The sequence below is a fragment of the Geotrypetes seraphini genome, chromosome 1 (genome assembly GCF_902459505.1).
Source record: "Geotrypetes seraphini chromosome 1, aGeoSer1.1, whole genome shotgun sequence".
Classification (NCBI taxonomy): domain Eukaryota; kingdom Metazoa; phylum Chordata; class Amphibia; order Gymnophiona; family Dermophiidae; genus Geotrypetes; species Geotrypetes seraphini.
Window position 1 is genome coordinate 51,783,701 of NC_047084.1, and position 12,702 is coordinate 51,796,402.

Here is a 12,702-nt window from a genome sequence, read left to right on the forward strand (position 1 = left end):
AGTAGCCCACCCCCCAGAATTTGCAGTAACTGGTAATTTGCAGTAACTGGTAATTTGCAGGATCTTGAGCATGCCCAGGGTCTAGGGTTGAGACTTGGCTTTGTTCTGGGAAGGTAGGACTAGAATGGTGGGTGGGAGAAGTACTACCTATGAGGCCCTTCCAATCTTACCTTATGTCCCACACTTGGAACTGAAGGAGTGGCGGTCACTGTTTGAGCCACAGGCTACCAGGGATTTCCACTTTTGTGTATTTGGGCGTGGCTCCAGGGGGTAGAGGAAAGGTTTTATTGTATGGCTTTCTAAATCAAGCTAGACTTTTTAAGAGATGACAGGCCTGGTATTACTCCCACTATAATGTGTTATTGTGGCTGGTAATGCACAATATTCTTGGATACAGGAATAATTACAATGGATTATACTAACCTGGAATTTCACATTATTTTTCCATGGTAAAATTGCACTACATTAGTATATTTTAATAAATACACTTAGGGGCTCATAATCAAAAAATAAATACCCTCCTAAATTGGTACTTGGACAATCTAAAAGATAAGTCGTTCAAGTGCCGATAATTGAAACGGGTTTTAGACATACCTAAAAACGACTAAAGGCCTTGTCAGTGCTGCTGTACGACTAGAGCTAAAAGGGGCGTTTTAGGAGGAATGATGAGGGTGGGATTTGGGCGGGATGTGGCCTGATCTAAACTTAGTCGTACTGCAAGTATAACCGAAACTTTAACGAGGCTGCCTGGATGGAAGTTGTACATTGTGATTTAGGCCATGTAAAAACAGGTCTAAGTGGCAAAAAAAGGTATCCAAAGTGACCAGATAACCACTTCAGGGACAAAGTACTGCCCTAGTGATCATTGACCCCCTCACAACACCATAAAAATCGTAATAAAAACATACACATCTGCCTCCAGAACATCAGCACCTGGTAGCCTGGCATAGGAAAGCCTAGTATTGCTGCACAGAGGTGGCTTAAGTGGTCTTGGGGGTGGGTTAGTGAACCATGGAGAGGAGGACCCAAGCCCATAAGCCACTCTAATCACTGCATTCATGGTGAAACATGTGCGCCCCTCAACCCCCCCTCTCAAAACCCTTTTGTACTTCCATATAAGTGGCACCTGCAACCATAAGGGCTAATGGGGGTAGACAGGTGGGTCTAGTAGGTTCTGGCATTGTTTTGGGGGGCTCACCATGACCTAGAAGGGAGTTGTGGTGAGATGTTTATGTGGCACCCTTTTTGTGAAGTTCACATCAGTGCCCTGTAAGGTACCCACTACCCTGGTGCAATGTTTGGGTGTCCAGTCCATCACTTTGCTGACCCAGCCCACATCCAAAAGGTCTTGTTCTGGGCGTTTTTGACTTGGACAAATTTTTGGATGAGAATGGGGTATAACGATAGATGACTTAGTGGTCTGGACGATCAAACGGCTGGTCGTCCAACTAGCCGATTTTTGTGTGGGGGGGGGGAATATTGTGGACGGATTTTTCAGGAATGGACATTTTCCTTAGCCGACTTTGGGCGACTAGCGACTTAGGCCAAAAGTAGATTTAGACATTTCTTTTGATTATGCCCCTCCACATGTTTATCCTTCTTGCTTAGCCTGCCAAGGACTACTTGTGATTATGGGTTGGAGAAAGACAGGTCTACTGGGACCCAAACTGAGATTAAGTCATTGAATATAACTCGATGCCTTTTACATGGTACAGACTTTGGCCCTAGGAAACCTGAATCAGATTTGAACCAATAACCTAAAGCTACAAGGCTGCATAATCACTGTTAAAATGATGCCAAGTATAAGAAGAACTGACAGTATGAATGTTCAATTTTCAGATTGTTCTGGCGACAAATATTGCTGAGACAGGTATCACCATTCCAGATGTTGTGTTTGTAATTGACTCTGGAAGAACCAAAGAAAACAGGTGAAGTTTTGATTCATTAAATTCCAATATATACTGTTTTGGCATGGATGCTTGTACAGGGGTTTGGATTTTTCAGGAACTCTTTGGAAAGTAATGCTCCCTGAAATCTAATATTTTGTGGTTAGCTAGTCTTTACTGTCATGCAGTGCTTTTTTTTATAGAAAAAAATAAGTCCTTGTCTTAAGAGACAACTTTTGAAAATGATTGTGGATGCTGTGACCGGGTGGGGCCGAGCCAGCCACAGCTAGTGACAAGGCCCGAGTCACACAAACCTCGGTCGAGTTTGAGCGAGGTATATTGGTAGCTTGCGTAAGCATCAATAAAGAGGTTTAAGACCAAAATAAACAATCCAACTTGTCTTTTATTCTGCTTCTTAGCAAACAATAAGCCCAAACACAAAATAATTAATTTTTATTTATTTATTTTTTTTTTTTATATTGTTCTCCCAGGAGAGCTCAGAACGGTTTACATGAATTTATTCAGGTACTCAAGTATTTTTCCCTGTCTTTCCCGGCTGGCTCACAATCTATCTAATGTACCTGGGGCAATATGGGATTAAATGACTTGCCCAGGGTCAGAAGGAGTAGCCTGAATTTGAACCCACAACCCCAGGGTGCTGAGGCTGTAGCTTTAACCTCTGTGCCAAAGCATAGGTTACAGGCAAGAAAAACAAAATGGCTTCCTGTTATATTGTAGCCCACAAGCTCCAAGCGTTCAGTTCCAATAATGCAAAAACGCCACTGTTTTTTATACATGAACTCTGCCTCTGAGACAAATTCCCTGGGGTTTAATCTCAAGAGCAAACTCCCCAAGGCATGGGATCCATTCTTTTTCCCTACAGATCAGAATCACCAGATCCCTTCCCAAAATCCCAACAGGTTGTCATACCTTCAGAGGGTCTTTCATTACCAAATATCTGTGCTACCTGCAGGCACCATTTAGTACGCAACTTCCTCACAGCAGCAACACAAAAAAAAAAAAAAAACCCGACACCAAAAATAACAGCTTTCCTATGTGCTTCTGTATGGCTGCCCTCAGTATGGCTGCCATACCCTACAAAACATTTACTGTTTAACTTTGTCTCTGTTCATTATTAGCCTGTATGCAAACTACACTTACTGCCTTGAAACAGCTACTCATTTATAGCAGGTTCTAGCACATATCCATATCTTCTGTACTTGGCAGCTCTGTAAACTCCGCATCCATTTCACAGGAGCTTAAATCATCTTCCATTTCAATCTCGTTCATATTAATATTATCAAAATCCTCAGAAGCTCCCCATTGAGAGCTCCTAACTGCTTCTGTAGAAAAAATGGTTACTGCTGCTTTCCTGATCTTGGCTGAAGTGATATGTCTTCCTCAGATTTCTGAGAAGCTTTGTGAATCTGTGGCTGCCTCTGGTTGAGAGTCATACAGTACCATTTTCTTTGCCTGCTCTATCCTGATTAGGCTTAGCTACAACTGTGCTCCTAGGATTTGCTGCTTCTACATTCTGGATTCTTCTGAACTGGTTTGAGCCAGTTTCAGATTGGCTGGTAGCAGGAATTGTTCCAGCCCTGGTTTTGGCTTTACCTGCCTGGTCTTGCTGGGATTTGTAGTCCTCCCTGTTTCACTACCACTATCTTCTTAGGAAAAGATAAACAGGTCTTGGATGTTACAAACTCTGTTTGTGGGTTACCGATTAAAGGAATTTTCCTTTCCTTCAGGGCTCTAGGTGTTACTTTAGGTGTAGAGGATACAGCAGCTTGAGCTGCCTCACTAAATTTAAGGCTAGATTCACTAAGCAAACCGATCGTGTACCGATCGGTTTGCGACCCCTTTATAACCCCGATCCGATTCACTAACCTTCTGGCCGCACTCGATCCGATCCACGCATGCAAATGAGGGAAATGGCATGCAAATCTAGCAAAGCAGCGATTCACCAACATTTTTCAGGCACACCGACTGGGCTGGCCGATCTGAAACCAAGCGACTGGTGAGGACTAGTTGCTCACTCCTTTCCTGCTCTCTCCCGCGCTGAAATACCAGCCCTGCAGCCCTGAAACTCCATGCTTGCAGCTAGATACGAGAAACTCCACTGTGGGGGAAAATGCCGCCCCGACTTTCCTTCTCTCTGCCGCCCTTCCCACAGTGCTACCCCACTTTAAAACCACGGGCTCGCACTGCGGGAAGGGCAGCAGAGAGCAGGGGCGGGTTTCCTGTTCAGTTCTGGTAATCTGGCAGTCCCCCCCCCCTCTGCTTCTAGGCTGCAGCGAGTACCAATTGGCTCGCAGCCCGTCACCCCTGGATCTTCAGGAGTTCAGATAGCTAAAAATTTTCTTTTTTGCCCTGCCTGCTCTCCTTCCTGCAGTTGTGACATAGTGCCATGGAGGTGGAAGATTGCTGGCTGCTCTCCCTGCTCAGCTGCCTGTTTAAAACAGAAAAAAAAACCCCACTCTGCCGGGCCCGGAGGTCTAGCGCATGCACAGATCATCTACAGATGGTCTGCGCATGCCCTGGGATCACTGTCGAGCGATCCGGGCAGGCAGATGGGGGCATTCCTCCGATCGCCCCCATCTGCATATTCTACTTTGAAGAATTCATCGTACCTGCCTGGATCAGGCTCGATCGGGCAGGTTTGTGAATTTAGCCCTTAATCTCAGTTTCTTGGCACTGCAGAGATTCATTTATGCCCTGTGACAATGCTTAACTCATAACTCACAATAAACTTTATCTCATCCAGCAAAATACATGTGGTAGTGAGTGGCCAGCCTTGTATCTAAATGTTAAGAGCAGGGCAGGTAATATGGACAAATCAAAAGCTAAGGTCCTGCCATTCTCTCCTCCCCCCCTTACAGCTTGTCAGTATCATTCTCTCTCTCCATTCAAGCCATTCTCATAGTACTTTTCTCCAACTAGTCCCTCTATTCCCTCAGCCCATCTACACTACACGCTATTCCCTCAAGTTTTTTTATTTCCCCTAAATTTTCCTTCTCCTGCATACATACATATCTACAGTATATCCTCATAATGGAATTCAGATCTTGTTCAAAGCCAAAGTTTACAATAAGTGTAGACCGTTCCTTAACTTGAGCGAGGGCGTCCTCTAGAATCTCAGGGCATAAATCATCTGCTTGAACCCCCTGTTTTAGCCTTCTTGGATTTAGCAGTAGGCAAATAGTAAACTTTATTTATCGGGGGAATACTTTATTTATCGGGGGAGATATTTTTTGAAGACTTCTACAGGTGGCAAGCCAAAAATTTTGGGGCAATTAAGCACTTTGAGATTTATAATTCTCAATTTGCTCTATTTTTCTAGATATAGATTTCTGATCTTCAATCACTTCACATAATGATGTAGTCTCAGTTTGAATTTTTTCCATACAATTCCTGTGAACTTTCTCCATATTCAATGAAAAGGCATCCACTTTAGAAACCCTACCTCAAGATCCTGAGCAGTCTTTCCAATAGTCACATCCAGTCTCTTTATTGCCTGAAGAAGTGTCCCCAACATTATTGCTGACTCTGGTGCTGGATTCCCAGCCTTCCCAATGTCTTCCTCTGTCTGCAACTTCTTCGGGGCAGACACTGCCTCCTGAGCCACCTCCGGGGTCTCCTCCTCCACATACCCAAGGCTCGACTCGGGCTACGCTCCTCCGCTGGACACTGCAGAACATTGAGAATCGGGGGAGACAGAGAGATTTTCCATTCCTCCAGGTCAAGTGCTCCTATGCTCAACCCCGACACAGAACTCAAACACTGACTTTCGGTCCGAGGGTAGGCAGTGACTGTTAGCCTCTCCAATACCTGGGGAAGTTTCAAGTTTCAAGTTTATTAGGATTTTATATACCGCCTATCAAGGTTATCTAAGCGGTTTTACAATCAGGTACTCAAGTATTTTCCCTCTCTGTCCCGGTGAGCTCACAATCTAGCTAACGTACCTGGGGCTATGGAGGACTGAATGACTTGCCCAGGGTCACAAGGAGCAGCGCGGGGTTTGAACCCACAACCCCAGGGTGCTGAGGCTGTAGATCCAACCACTGCGCCACACACTGTTGGTTGGAGCGGGGTTGACGAGCAAGCTGGCACCACGCCTCACAGACCCCCTTCCTCTTTGTATTCGGCATTTTCCTCTCAAATAAGAAAAAGAAAGAAACTGCTAAGAAAAAAAATGCGCCAAAGAGGTAAGCTGCTTGGAGAAATACAGACAAGCAAGTCCCAACTAATCAAAATTTGGATGTCCTCTGCATAAGAATAAGAGACTACCCATAATTGTTACAGTAGTGTACAAAGAGGGGAAGGAAAGATGTTAATCCAGGTGACAGAACTGAACCCCAAAGCACTCCGCGCAACAGTGGCTTGGCTTACATGGCTGAATTCCAGGTCATTTGGCTAAACCTATCTAGTACTATGGCAGTCAAACCTAGATCTTCCATCTCTTTCATTATATGTTTCCCAGGTACCATGAAAGCAGCCAAATGAGTTCCTTAGTGGAAACTTTTGTCAGCAAAGCCAGTGCCCTGCAGCGTCAAGGGAGAGCTGGGCGTGTTCGAGATGGATTCTGTTTCCGCCTTTATACGAGGGAGCGGTAAGGTGTTCATTTATTTATTTATTCAATTTTCTATACCGTTCTCCCAGGGGAGCTCAGAACGGTTTACATGCATTTATTCAGATACTCAAGCATTTTTCCCTGTCTGTCCCAGCGGGCTCACAATCTATCTAAAGTACCTGGGGCAAATTAAAGGTCTGGTTAAGAGCCATTTGGTTGCATCGTGATTTAGAATTATTTAAAAAGTGCTGCAAATGAACTTTCTTACCTTACTGTTGCAGGTTTGAAAGCTTTTTGGACTATTCTGTTCCAGAAATATTGCGTGTTCCTTTGGAAGAGTTATGTCTTCATATTATGGTAAAATTTACATTAAATCCATGTTTTCTTTTTTCTTTTTTTTTTTTTGGTTCATTATTTAAAGCAGTTTTGTGCTACTGAAACAAAATCATATTTCATTATATCAATGTTTGCTTATTGGTGGTTATTTCATAATAGAGTGCTATGTGAAACAATCAAAAAGGCATTAGTTTATATTTATTCTATAAGGGCAATAAAGCTGTGGTATCAATTTATTCAGTTCAGTGAAAGGAAAATGCAAGCTGCAGTACTTTCACTGTAAATGTACATATTTTGTGTTATATCATTAGAAAGTAGATATCTCCAAATTTTTTTCTAAGTTTGCAGGCTACCACATTGTCTTTGCAGATCCAATTATTTTGAATTTTCAGTATTTCAGAAATGCAGTTAATTTCCCTAAGATGAGTACTTATATTTATGTCACCCTGCTAAAAGTCCCAGTACTCACCCTGGCTAGCATTAGAGAAGCTCTCCTTATACCATGGCAAGTTAAACAAAAAACATTTACTGACTTGAAGTCTTTCTCTTATGCTAGCATGGTACAAAGACAGTTGGACCTATACAACATGGTGGCAGAGCTGGAACCTTAGCAGGCCCCCAAGAGGATGAGGGTAATAGTGGTGGACATGGAGGAGAGCAGATGAGAAGAAGACAGCCTATAGATTTGAGCAAATTAAAGGTCTGGTTCTGAGATTTAAAGAATGATATTGCGGCCATGCAGGCAGAGTTAGCCACACTGGTGATGGACATCAGGTCTGACTTTGAGAGCAGTTTGTGGAGGGTGTTGTGCTGCACATGGAGGAACATCATGAAGTGCTCACCAAAATGTACACACATCTGGAGCAGCTGAAGCAGAGCAATCTGTTCCTCAAAGAAAAAGTAGAGAATTTCAAGAATTGCAGCCAGTGCTGCAATCTCCATTTCATGTAATGGGAGTTCCTCATGGACAGCAAGATCATACAGCCACACAATTCCTCACCCCCCCCCCCCCAACTAAAGCTGAAGTTAGCTAAAAGGTAAACTGAAGAAAGCTATCATAGAAAAGAATGCAGGAATACTAAACAGGTTCAGATTCCAGAAAAGTTTTTTGAGCTCTGGAATGCTAAACCCAATATGGCTTGGTGATATCACAAGTGTGGCTGTAGAATCCTGCTATCCACATAGAGATGAGTTTCCAGATATGCAACTATTCTTATTTTTTCCACTTAACATTTCATTTTGAAATTCTGGAAGCGTTTTTTGGTTCTAGGGTTTTTTGTTTTGTTTTGTTTATTTTGTAGTCAAAGTCTGCTCTAATTAGCCTGATGCCAAGCTGCAGCACAGTGAGGTATTATGTGGTACAGCTAGGTTTTGTGGGGACCCTAGGGGTTTATTCTGTAGGGGTAAAGCTTGGATACTGCACAGTCATTGAGTTCCCATGTTTCTTGAACTAATAATAATAATAATAACTTTATTTTTGTATACCGCCAAACCCGAAGAGTTCTAGGCAGTTCACATTAGTTAGACAGAGATTACAAGTGGTTACATATCAAATTGATCATAGAGTTGCAAACAGCAAGGAGAGAAGTAGGGGGGAGGGGAGGGAGATGGGGGAGGGGAGTAGATCAGAACGGGGGGAGGATTGAAAAGGGGCATTAAGGGTCTTGGTCTCGGAATAGGTGAGTTTTGAGTAATTTTCTAAAGTCGAGGTAGTTGTAGGCCTTGAGGACCATTGGCTAGATTTTACAGTTATGATTTTATAAGAGAAAGAAACCTGAGAGAAGTTGTTGCAGTATGGAGAGCATCTTTGACAAAAGAGACATAAAGGGACAGTGATTGTAGCAGTTTTTGCGGCAAGACACGGAAAACTGCTACAATTGTGATGCCAGCCACGGAAGCCTAAGAGAACATAAAGGGACAGTGTTTCTCTTTTCCTCCTAATAAAACAAGTTCTTGCTGCTTAAATTATTCACCACCTCAGTGCAGTCCAAGAAATTCTTGATTTGCTGGAAGTTTGAACACATGGGAGCTATGAGAGGGTAATGAAAAATGGCAGGATGCACATGCAGTCTTCTGATTTACTGTGACATGTGGGAAGCCCCAGCCTGCTGCAGAAGCTAGATTCTTTTTAAATTGCCAAATAATTTTTGAAGCCTATTTGTAATAACTCTTAGCTTGACTGCAGGGTTAAAGGGAAAAGATTTAGGGGGAGAGCTTATTAAAAAAGAAAAAAACATTTTGGGAGTTTCACCAAATCATAAAAACTTTGTTCATTTTGATCTCCAGTATTTGTTTACCTCTGATTGTCACATATTTCTTTAATGTCTTAGAAATGCAACCTTGGTTCACCTGAGGATTTCCTATCAAGAGCTTTAGATCCTCCTCAGCCTCAGGTTATCAGCAATGCAATGAACCTGCTGCGGAAGATTGGAGCTTGCGAGTTTACTCAGCCTAGGCTGACACCTTTGGGACAGCATCTCGCAGCATTACCTGTCAGTGTTAAAATTGGCAAGATGCTGATATTTGGTGCTATTTTTGGCTGCTTGGATCCTGTGGTAAGTTGTCTAATACTTGGAATAATTGTAAATGAACCATCTGTGTTTGATCAGAAAAGAGTGCACGGAATATGGATTATCTTTAGATCATGCAAAATTAGCAGCATGTCACCCTATACATCAGCATTCTGGCCTTTTATATGCAGTCCACAATTTAAGGTGACTATTTATCATTCTTTCAGCTGGTGATTATTTATCATTCTTTCAGCTGATCGTTCTGCAAAAGGATAAACATGAACTTTGATTATAATGTGTATTTGAGGGGGGGGGGGCACTATCAGGTCTACCCAAGGAGCAGGGAGACAATCAGAAAAGTACAATATTTTGTTTCATTATGAGGAACTCTGTGATTACCTTGAAAATAATAGCTTACTGAGATTGAATTGAATGTGTGTGTCAGGGGATGAAAGGGAAGATTAGAAGCTATTGCTCAGGCTTTCCTTACCTTTGGTAACTTTTGGCACAAATATTTAATGAACCACTAACACCCCACCTCTTCTCACACCCAACTTTTCCTCAATGTTTGATGTTCTGCATCTGTCAGCTTTGTTTCTTGCAAGGAAACTATAGCCACCTCATGTCTTCTAAGTGCAGCCAGGATCTTAGTATACTTTCAGGGACATTATCTAGCACGGAAAATTAAGAAAGGGGATAAATCTTTCTTCAGCTATATTAGTGACAGGAAAAGAAACAAAGATGGGATAGTACGCCTGAAGCAATCGGACGGTAACTTTGCGGAATCAGATTCTGAGAAGGCAGAACTACTAAACAAATACTTCTGTTCGGTGTTCACCCGCGAAGCGCCGGGAGCTGGTCCACAGCTGCAGACGGGAGATAACCAGAAAGACCCATTTCAAGATTTCGAATTTACGCCCAGTAGCGTCTATGACGAACTATCAAGACTCAAAGTAAACAAAACCATGGGACCGGATAACCTACACCCCAGAATGCTCAGGGAGTTAAGGGAAGTCCTGGCAGAACCATTATCTGTTCTTTTCAATCTTTCCCTAAGCACAGGAAGGGTCCCCTTGGACTGGAAAACCGCCAACGTAATCCCACTCCACAAAAAGGGCTGCAGGACAGAGACAGCAAACTACAGACCAGTGAGTCTCACGTCTATAGTGTGTAAACTCATGGAAACACTGATCAAACAGAATTTTGACACAATCCTAGACGAAGAAAAAGTGCGTGATCCACCCAGGGTTCACCCAGGGTAGATCCTGCCAATCTAATCTGATTAGCTTTTTTGACTGGGTTACTAGACAACTGGACGCCGGAGAGTCACTGGACGTGGTATATTTGGACTTCAGTAAAGCATTTGATAGCGTCCCTCATCGAAGATTACTGAACAAGCTGAAATCAATAGGATTAGGAGACACTCTAACTACATGGGTTGGGGATTGGCTGAGTGGTAGACTTCAGAAGGTGGTGGTGAACGGTACCCCATCCGAAGCATCGGACGTGATCAGTGGAGTGCCGCAGGGCTCGGTCCTGGGCCCGATTCTATTTAACTTATTCATAAGAGATATGACGCAAGGACTTAGAGGAAGGGTATCACTGTTCGCCGACGACACCAAACTTTGCAACATAATAGGTGAAAGCTTATTACCTGATAATATGACACACGACCTACTGTTGCTGGAACAATGGTCAACTACTTGGAAGCTAGGCTTCAATGCTAAAAAATGCAAGATAATGCACCTGGGTAAGAGAAACCCGCATAGAACTTATGTACTAAATGGTGAGACCTTGGTTAGGACCACGGCGGAACGCGACCTAGGGGTGATCATTAGTGAGGACATGAAGGTTGTCAATCAAGTGGAGAAAGCTTCCTCCAGGGCAAGACAAATGATGGGGTGTATCCGCAGAGGTTTCGTCAGCAGGAGACCTGAAGTTATGATGCCGTTGTACAGAGCCATGGTGAGGCCTCACTTGGAGTACTGTGTTCAGTTTTGGAGACCACACTACCGAAAGGACGTGCTGAGGATCGAGTCGGTTCAGCGAACGGCCACCAGGATAGTCTTGGGGCTCAAGGATCTCACGTATGAAGAAAGATTTAAAAAATTGTATCTGTACTCACTTGAGGAAAGAAGAGAAAGGGGAGATATGATTGAAACATATTAGTACATCACGGGACGCATCGAGTCAGAAGATGATATCTTCTGGCTCATGGGACCCTCGACCACCAGAGGGCATCCGCTGAAAATCAGGGGAGGGAAGTTTCATGGCGACTCCAGGAAGTATTTCTTCACCGAAAGAGTAGTGGATCATTGGAACAGACTCCCACTCCAGGTGATAAAGGCCAGCAGCGTGACGAATTTTAAGAGAAAATGGGATACTCACGTGGGATCTTTAAGGGAGTAAATTCAGGGGAGGGGATACTTGGAATGGGCAGACTTGGTGGGCTATAGCCCTTTTCTGCTGCTTTTTTCTATGTTTCTATGTTTCTATATTATCCCTCCCACATTCCAAGAGGTAATGTGATTACTTGAGCCATTCAGGTCACCCCAGAATCTTGGGAGCACCTCTGTTTATACCTTGGAAACACAGAACAGGGGTGCCCAGCCCTCACCCCTGTTTTCATATCACAACTTGCCAAAAAAGAGACACCTCCTTGTACATTGCATAGTGATAATAATTAGGGCCCCCTACTACAGTTGAAAATATATACCATGTACCTTCCAAAACACCCCATCTAGTCCAACTACCTTCCCTCCCTCCACTCATACTACCCTCTCCCCACATCCCCCTCCCCCTTACACCAAATCCCTCATTCCCTATGTAACCCATATTGCAGGAAAGCGTGAACCCTGTTAAATGCAAGGGACCCTGCACCAATAACAAAATATGCACCTAAAGATTGCATTAACAGACATTTTTGTGATACCACCCCATTAACCAAATCAAGATCAGATCTTCAGCACACAGTTGAAACAGATTCAGATGTAAGCAATAATTACAGTTAAATAGGTACATTTAAGCTTGTCAAGTGTCCATCAAGGTCTCTGGCTCCATTAATTGTTGCACATAATTCTTTGCATCTCCTATAGAGTCAGAAACTTTCCATGCTTCATTGACATAAACCTTGAGAGTCACTGGGTAAAAAAATAAAACCCATTGCTTTTTCTCAGCTTAGGCCACACACAACAGGGTGAAACTATCATTGGCGCTCTTGTAGTGGTGGCAAGTAATCTTGAAAGATTTTCACTTTGTTGCCATCGTAGAATGGACTGTTTCACTATATGGATATAATTGTGAATTTTTATGACAACTCAGATCTTCTGCCGATCTCTGCCTTGCTGACCCACCCAATGTGCCCTTTCAAGGCAGATAGGACCCATGCCATCTGGCAGGG

At 43.3% G+C, this 12,702-nt stretch overlaps 1 protein-coding gene across 1 annotated transcript in view; it reads left to right on the forward strand.

Moving 5' to 3' along the window:
* The window catches only part of DHX29 (DExH-box helicase 29), a 213,170-nt gene that overhangs the window by 154,419 nt on the left and 46,049 nt on the right, over positions 1-12,702 (forward strand). Inside the window, exons 18-21 of the mRNA XM_033931250.1 lie at positions 1,840-1,928; positions 6,367-6,495; positions 6,738-6,813; positions 9,123-9,347. Coding sequence (XP_033787141.1) covers positions 1,840-1,928; positions 6,367-6,495; positions 6,738-6,813; positions 9,123-9,347 — 519 coding nt within the window. The remainder of the gene's footprint in view (positions 1-1,839; positions 1,929-6,366; positions 6,496-6,737; positions 6,814-9,122; positions 9,348-12,702) is intronic.